The 8,820-nt window shown below is 38.1% G+C and overlaps 2 protein-coding genes and 1 non-coding gene across 3 annotated transcripts; 1 reads left to right on the top strand and 2 right to left on the bottom strand.

The window, feature by feature from the left end:
- Window positions 1–4,358: 4,358 nt before the first annotated feature.
- Window positions 4,359–4,868, bottom strand: LOC133833913 (uncharacterized). The gene has a single exon (XM_062263506.1). It carries the CDS (start codon window positions 4,866–4,868, stop codon window positions 4,359–4,361), a length of 510 nt encoding a protein of 169 aa, XP_062119490.1.
- A 1,073-nt stretch (window positions 4,869–5,941) lies between these two features.
- Window positions 5,942–6,048, bottom strand: LOC133813088 (small nucleolar RNA R71). The gene has a single exon (XR_009884132.1). It is a non-coding gene; the product is annotated as a small nucleolar RNA R71 (small nucleolar RNA).
- A 1,151-nt stretch (window positions 6,049–7,199) lies between these two features.
- Window positions 7,200–7,814, top strand: LOC133833899 (uncharacterized). The gene has a single exon (XM_062263502.1). It carries the CDS (start codon window positions 7,200–7,202, stop codon window positions 7,812–7,814), a length of 615 nt encoding a protein of 204 aa, XP_062119486.1.
- The last annotated feature ends 1,006 nt before the right edge of the window (window positions 7,815–8,820 follow it).

Here is an 8,820-nt window from a genome sequence, read left to right as displayed (position 1 = left end):
ATAACAAGTAGACATGTGTTCCATACTCGAGTGAGTGGGTGGGCACGTTTTCTCACAACAGAAGCAGAAAAGGCCCTACTGTGCATGCCAGAAGTGACATCATACACGAGTAGGGACTTGGGAGGCAAATGTTGTACCCTAAAATACGAGCTCAATTATCTTGTTCAGGGTACAGTTGGCTCGTAATAAATAAAGGTTACAAGGCTTTAGAGATGTCTCGTTAACTCCAGACCAAACAACTTGAGGTTGTGTCACTAAGTTTTGGACAACCCAGGATCCTCCAAATCGTTTGAAATATCAATGACAAAGATCGAGGTGTCCAATGTCCAGATCGCCCTCATCAAGCCTGAGTATTATCTAAGTCAAGTCGTCCTGCTCCAATCATATCCAATTCGAGAGTGGCATCTAGCTCAAGGTGGTTCAAGGATGCACATATGGAAGAATCCCAACAGACTCGGATGCCCAATATGCGCAATAAGTACGTATAATTGTTATATACATTTATTGATCAATGTAAACAACAATAAGCTTAATTAGGGTATTTACACATCCATTTATTTGGGACGTCACCCAATTTTGTATGTTACCATTTATTGTAAAATTACCCAATATTGTCCATCACGATTTCCTATAAATAGAAGGGGAATTGACAGTAAAAAGAGACCGACATCTTGTTTCCCAAAACTATGCTGAAATTGTCATAAACATAATCTTCAAGAGTTCCTAAACAAGAATAAGAGTGACTCGTGGACTAGGTGGATTTTAACCATATATATTTGTATTTTTTCAAATTTTTGTACATATATAATATAAGAAAAAAGAGGGAAAAATGCTTGACCGTGGCTATCAAGTAATGGAAATGTGATATATTTGTTGCTTTTGATTTTGTCACTTATTATATTATTTGACTCCAAAAGTTTCTATTTTTGGCCTATTTCCTATCACTTTAAAAAAAAATGCATTGACAGTAATCTTTTTTGTATTCTTATAGAGTTGACTGAGCAAAAAAATCTTTTGGGATATTAATTCATTAATATATTAAAAAAATGGTCTCAAAAATGAATTTATTTCAAATCCCTAGCTGCCCATTTTGTTCTTAAATACACGGTCAAAATGGATTTCTTTCCCATTCTCCCATTTGTCCACTATACTTCGTTGTCTTTGTATTTTTTTTTCTAACCCTTCTTGTAGGAGATCACGAAGACCCGAGGGTCTGGTGCACTTCTGAAGGCCACTTCGCCTAGCCTCTCCACCTCACCCAGCGACGTGACCAAAAGAAAGGCCTGGAAGGTCGTTTTCGCTAAATCTTGCTCCGGTGGCTTTTCTCCAAGCGGCATCACAAGCAACGCGGTGGTTATTCCTGAACTCACGGTCCCCAAAACCTCTCTCACGGCAGCTCCACTCGCTCTGACAAACCCAAAGGCCCTTTCACGGCGGCTCCACTCACCTCTTACAAAGCCCCATCCAAAGATGTCTCAGCTTCTCTTAAGCCAGCTGGGTCCAAAAAAGAGAAAGCTCCATCTGAAACCCATTTAGACTCATCACAGTCACCCGATGTTCTGGCTCCTAAGAAAAAATCTAAAGGGCGGTTTCAGGTCGCAACATCTAACAATTCACCTAGGGCTAAAGGTACCAACTCTCATTCCTCTCCTGCCGAGTCTACCCCTTTGTCAAAATATAGGAAAAAGGCCAAGGTAATTCCACCATCTTGTACTTCCTGTGAGGATGAGCCTGATAAATCTAGTTTAGGGTAGTTTTAGAGTGTGTTTTAGTCTTAGTTTCGAGTCAAATTGTGAGTTTTGAACAGTATTATGCTTATGTTTGTTTTGTTTTCAGGTTTTTGTAATAAATTTGCGAATGGAGAGGAAAAAAGTGGAGTTAATGATGAAAATGGGTATTTTGGGAGCTTTTGGCCATTTTGCATTAATTCGGGAGAGTTGGGAATATTTGGATGAATCTGGTGCAAAAAGAAGTGAAGAAAAGAGCGAAATCTAGAAATTTGGAACAAGGAGTCGTGACTTGCCCTTGCAAGTCGCGACTTGGATGAAGACAGAGGAAATTTAGTGAAGGAGATTAAATATAGGAGGGTCGTGACTTGTTCTATAGAGTCGTGGCGCCTAAGTTTCCAGAGGAGGAAGGAATTGGCAGAAAAAAAAGGCGGGCCGCGACTCAGGAGTAGTCAATATATATATATTAGTGAGTTTATAAATATATATATATAGAGAGAGAGAGAGTATTTCCATGGTAAGAGCATCAAAAAGAGGGGCATTGATACACCTCTTTGGTGTTTTTGGTCCGTGAACAATTTTCGACGCAATTTTTTTTATGACCATGTACATTTTAGTTATTTAGAGTGTAACGCCCAGGAAAACCAAGACCGTTACACCGTGTGTTTAAAATCGTGCAAGACTTGCTAATCAAGTCATTTAAATGAAAATGTGATCCTAAAGTCATAAACAAGTTAGGGTTAAAAGATTTTGGTCATAAACGGACAATTTTCATTAAAATAAATGTTTAGTACATGGGATCTCAAAAACAGGGTTTAAAGAACAAATTTACAAAATTCCAAAAGTTATATACAATCAAGGCCACTCTAATGGAAAAAACACATTAGGTTTCTGTCCCTATACAATCCCTCGGCCATGGCAGACGAGCAGCTGACAATGTACACCTCGCCCCCAGAGTTCTCCAACTCATGGTTGACCCATCAAACCCTTGCCTTACCTGCACCACGTAGCATTTGTGAGATGAGGCCCATCAAGATAACTATATAGCATAGCATAAACAATCCAAACAATCAAATGATTCAAGTGATATTAACCAGATATTAAGCAGGCCATAACAGGCACAAAATCAGTGACGATAAACAAAGAATCACCAGTCTATTATCAAGGCATTCAATAAGCCACAAGCATCAGATTAGTAACAGTAAACACATTCATAGTCAACATTTTATCACAATCATTATACAATACTCAGGGTCGACGCACTTAGGCCGCACCCTTGATAACTCTTGAATAAAGAGTTATTTCATGTGCTTTTGAACTTATAGTTGTGGAAAAATCGTGGGTGATGATAATTTATTTTTAGCTTTTGTAGCTAACTTTGGTGTTTTTATGATTTTACTTAAGTTTAATTATTTTTGTAGTTTTTAATAGCTAATGGGTTAAAGGTAGTAGTTTCATGGATAAATATTTGCACAAGGAATGAGCTAGCATGTGAAACTATTTAAGTTGAATTTTTTATGGCTGAATTATCAAGTTTTGCTGCAGCAAAACAATCTTTGCTGAAGCATTTTGATTAGGCAGCTTTTGGGCACATAGAACACGTGGCAAGGACAGAAAGCATCAGTCAACGTTTGGGAGAAAAGGACAAAAGAGAAGAGGAGACTCACGTTTTTTTTAGTAGGAAGGACAATATTGTACTTTTGGGGGCTAAAGGAGGAAACCTAGAATACACTTAATGAAGCATCAGCCGAAATAGGAGGCAGACAACCATTTTTGGAAAGAAAAAACCAGCAAAGAAAAAGAGAGAAACCCATAAATTAGCTTGAAGGAAGGAGTACGAAAAAGGAGAAGCTCAAGCATCAATTGGATTTGTTCCTTCTTCTATTCCTACACTATATTTTTATATTTTTTGAGTTGATTTCTAAATCTGAATATTATGGGCTGTTTTGATTGTGGATTAATGTTTATTAACTCAGTCATGAACTAATTTTTAGGTGGTTTGAATTGTTGATGAACCCTATGTTATAATCTAGCAATTTCTTGCACTTTATTTTAGTAAAATCTCTCTTGTTCATTAAAGTGTACTTATATTAATTTCTTGTTGTTGTTTGGCCAGCAATGGCAAGATATTTAATTATGTTTAATGCTAGAATGATTAAATGTAATGGGAAGAACTTGGATGACACAAGTCATAATCTAGGTTAGGTTATGTTAGTAAGTAACATAGGGATGTGTTATTTGCCTTGTGTAACTTTTGAGAATTAAACTTTGAATTGCATTCTTAAATCTGATTTCACATAGGATTATGTTTAATTAGGTAAAAGAATTAATGTCATAAAATTTGGGAAAGTTTTATGAGTGTTTAAATGAATTCTTGTTAACCTGAGAGTTTTGCTAGAATATTGTTGCCGCAATCTGTCTGCAATTTGTTAAGGATGATTAATATATGAGAATTCAATAATTCAAGTCCATTTTGCAATCCATATATTTCTCTCAGTTTTCTTGTTCAGTTCAGTTTTTAATTTCAGTATTTCCATCTTTTAAATACTTTTTTTTTTATCAAGAAAAAGAAATTTATTGATCAACACACAACCAGTACAGATAACAAACCAGAGTTAAAAAAGCTCCAACTCAATACAGACTAGAAATAAACTGAATCATTTGATTAGCTCTAGAAGCCACAGACTTAGATCTAAGCTTAAAGCCAAGAATTCTAGCTGAAACAGATGATTTAATCAAGCTGATTACAGAAGGAATCATAAGACAACTACTGTCAAAATGGCATCTATTCCGAGTATACCAAATGTAATAAACTGAAGCTGCAAGAACAGCTAGAGTGATCCGGTCCTTGAAACTTTTCATGTCTGCCTCCAGCCAATTGCACCAGTCAGAGAATTTAGAGGGCCAACAGAGACCTTGCAACCACTCAAAGATAGACTGCACTACTCTCCTTGAAAAGACACACTCAAAGAATAAATGAGAGTGACTTTCAGGCACTTGGTCACAAATCGGGCACATCAAAGAAGGAAGAGGAATATGACAGTAAAGTAACATATCCCTTGTGGCCAACTTTTGATGAACAGCTTGCCATAGAATGAACTTGTGATTTGGCACTGAAATAGAACACCAAACTGCTTTCATGATAGGCTTAGGGCTGCTAGTTAGAAACAGGTGATAAAGCCTAGACAAAACCAATTTCCCATTTGCTAAAACAAAATCCAGCAAAGAAAAAGAGAGAGCTTTGTTGATCTTGATCAGATTTTTCCAATACCAACTTGAATCATGGTGCAAATTGTAATCCCAAATCTGAGTCCCCTTCAAGTAAATGCAGTTAACCCATTTAACCCAAATCTTTTAAATACTTTGTTTAGCCTAAAAATAACCCATTTGATTTTTAGTACTTATAAGTTGTTTAGTAATTGTTTTGCTTATTTTTCTATTTTGCAATCCCTGTGGAGACAATTTACTTATCATTGTATTACTTGTGTGACTATGTGCACTTGCGTATTTAAATCAAATATAAATTTATCACAACAAGATTTTGGCACCGTTGCCGAGGATTGGAATTAGAAATTTTTGTAATATCAATTACTTGAAATCTATTTATTTTTCTTTGTTGAGCTGACTTTGTTTGCTTGCTCTTGTGTTTTCTTAGGTGATTTACTATATGAACGAGCAAGAAGACATTAAACTAGCTCCTATTGACCCTGAGATTGAAAGAACAGTTAGAAGAAGACTAAGGGAACAATGGGCTCAAAACAATCTTAATATGGCTGAAGAGGTTGAAGGAGTTGAGGGTGCTAATAATGTCACTAACGCAATTGCTATGGCTGATGATAGAGAGAGAGAGAGCCATAAGGGAGTATGCTACCCCCATGTTCAATGAGCTCAATCCGGGCATTGTTAGGCCTGAAATTCAAGCTCCCTAATTTGAGTTAAAGCCCGTTATGTTCCAAATGTTGCAAACAGTGGGTCAATTTAGTGGGCTGCCTACTGAGGATCCTCATCTTCATCTTCGTTCACTTTTGGAGGTGAGTGATTCCTTCAAGCTACAATGAGTAAGTGACGAGGCCCTAAGGTTGAAATTGTTCCCTTTCTCTTTGAGGGATAGAGCTAGAGCTTGGTTAAACACCCTTCCTAATGACTCGGTGACTACATGGAATGAGTTGGCTGAGAAATTCTTGATGAAGTACTTTCCTCCCACCAAAAATGCCAAGTTTCGCAATGAAATTATGTCATTTTAGCAGCTGGAAGATGAATCATTTTGTGAAGCTTGGGAGAGATTCAAGGAGTGATTGAGGAAATTCCCACACCATGGGATTCCGCATTGTATACAAATGGAAACTTTCTACTATGGGCTCAATTCTTTCACTCGTATGGTGTTAGATGCTTCAGCTAATGGGGCTATTCTCTCTAAGTCCTACAATGAAGCCTGTGAGATTTTAGAGAGGATAGCTAGCAACAATTATCAATGGTCAAATGCTAGAGCCTTAACAAGTTGAAAAGTGACTGGTATACTTGAAGCGGATGCATTGACAACTTTGACCGCTCAAGTTTCTTCAATGAATAACCTTCTCAAGAACATGAGTTTGGGGAGAATGGTACAACCAGCTGCTATGGGACAAGTTGCCAATGTATCTTGTTTTTATTATAGAGATGGGCACACATTTGATATTTGTCCTTCGAATCCCACTTCAGTTTGTTATGTGGGGAATCAAAATGCCAACCGAAATAACCCATATTCTAACTCTTATAATCCGGGGTGGAGGCAACATCCAAACTTCTCATGGGGGGGTCAAGGAGCTAGTTCAAGCGGAGCACCAATGCAAAACAAGCCTACATATCCACCAGGGTTTTCTCAACAATAACCAAGGGCTCAAGCACCTCCTTCTCAAGTGTCTCAATCAAGCTCTTTGGAAAGTTTAATGAAAGAATATATGGCCAAGAATGATGTTGTGATTCAGAGCCAAGCGGCATCCTTGGGGAACCTAGAGATTCAATTGGGGCAGCTAGCTAATGAGCTAAGGAATAGACCACAAGGCACTTTGCCTAGTGATACCAAAGACCCAAGGAAAGATGGTAAGGAGCATTGCAAGGAGGTTACCTTGAGGAGTGGTAAAAATCTAGAATTGACTACGAAAAATTGTAAGAGAAACAGCAAGCCCACTTCAATCCAAAGTAGTATGGACAAAGGAGACAAAGCTATGAATTCAAAATTTGTAAATGCTGATCCTGAAGCAATTGCTGCAGCAATTCCTCAGCAAAATGCTACAGAGAAGCCTATGAGCAAGCCACCTCCACCATTTCCTCAGCGCTTTCAAAAGCAACAACAAGATGATTCCAGAGATTTTTAGATGCTTTGAAACAACTTCACACCAATATACCGTTGGTGGAAGCTTTGGAGAAAATACCCAACTATGTGAAGTTTTTTAAGGATATTTTAACTAAGAAGAGAGGCTTGGTGAATTTGAAATGGTGGCGTTGACTGAAGGTTGTAGTGCTATATTGAAGAATAAAATTCCTCCTAAATTGAAAGATTCGGGCAGCTTCACAATTCCTTGTTCTATTGGTGGTAAAGACGTTGGTAGAGCACTTTGTGACTTGGGGGCTAGCATCAATTTGATGCCCATGTCAATTTTCAAGAAGTTGAGGATTGGAGAAGCAAGACCAACCACAGTCACTTTGCAATTAGCGGATCGTTCTATGGCACACCCGGAAGGAAAAATTGAAGATGTACTCGTGCAAGTTGATAAATTCATTATTCTGACTTATCTCATCATTCTTGATTATGAAGCGGGTAGAGATGTTCCTATTATCTTGGGTAGGCCATTTCTAGCTACCGAGAGGACCTTGATTGATGTAAAAAAAGGGGAGTTTACTATGAGGGTGAGTGACCAACAAGTGACTTTCAATGTGTTTAATGCTATGATGTTTCCGGATGAGATTGAGGAATGTTCTAAGCTAATTGTAATTGAGTCTATTGTCATTGAAAAATTCCACAAGGAAGCTTTTAAAGATGGAGTGGGGGTGAGGTCACTTAAAGAGCTTGAAGACTTAAGTGAAGAGGAAGATAGCCAAGTTACATGAGTGGAGTCAAAGCAGCCCTTTGCTAAATTTAGGAGGCCTTTTGAGTCATTGAACTTGTCGGAAGGGAATTTTAAGCCTCCTAGGCCTTCTATTCGAGAGCCACCAAAATTAGAGTTGAAGCCCTTGCCTAGTCACTTGAAATATGCTTATTTGAGAGATAATGAGACTTTGCCTGTGATTATTTCAGCCATGTTAGGAGCTGAAAAAGAGCAATTGTTGCTGCCTGTTTTGAAGAAATATACAAGGGCCATTGGTTGGACCATGGTGGATATCAATGGTATAAGCCCCTCATTTTGTATGCATAAAATTCTGTTGGAGGATTGTTGTAATAATTTTGTTGAGCAGCAGCGAAGGCTTAATCCTATCATGAAGGAAGTTGTTAGAAAATAGATAATTAAATGGCTTGATTATGGAATTGTTTAGTTCTTGGGTCAGCCCGATTCAATGTGTTCCTAAGAAAGGTGGAGTCGCGGTGGTGGCTAATGAAAATAATGAGTTGATTCCCACAAGACAAGTGATGGGGTGGCGTGTTTGTATGGACTATCAGAAGTTGAATAAGGCTACTCGGAAAGACCACTTCCCGCTGCCATTCATTGATCAAATGCTTGACCGGTTGGCAGGAAAGGAGATTTATTGTTTCGTTGACGGGTATTCAGGCTATAATCAGATTTCCATCGTGCTAGAAAACCAAGAGAAGACTACCTTTACTTGTCCTTATGACACCTTTGCCTTTAGAAGGATGTCGTTTGGGTTGTGCAATGCCCTCGCCACTTTCCAACATTGTATGATGGCGATATTTTCAGATATGGTAGAGAAGTCTCTTGAAGTCTTCATGGATGATTTTTCAGTGTTTGGGAATCCTTTGATACTTGTTTGGCTAACTTGGAGCAAGTTTTGGCGAGATGTGAAGAAACGAATTTGGTACTCAATTGGGAAAAATGCCATTTCATGGTGCAAGAAGGCATTGTGTTGGGCCATAGAATTTCTAACAAGGGAATAGAAGTGG

The sequence above is a fragment of the Humulus lupulus genome, chromosome 1, assembly GCF_963169125.1.
Source record: "Humulus lupulus chromosome 1, drHumLupu1.1, whole genome shotgun sequence".
In the NCBI taxonomy this organism is placed as follows: Eukaryota; Viridiplantae; Streptophyta; class Magnoliopsida; order Rosales; family Cannabaceae; genus Humulus; species Humulus lupulus.
Note: the sequence above shows the minus strand (reverse complement) of the source record. Positions and strands in the feature narration are given on the sequence as shown.

What these genes read in the sequence shown, in the direction of transcription:
- LOC133833899 (XM_062263502.1), top strand. Translation starts at nt 7,200, where the DNA reads ATGGTGGCGTTGACTGAAGGTTGTAGTGCTATATTGAAGAATAAAATT.
- LOC133833913 (XM_062263506.1), bottom strand. Translation starts at nt 4,868, where the DNA reads ATGAAAGCAGTTTGGTGTTCTATTTCAGTGCCAAATCACAAGTTCATT.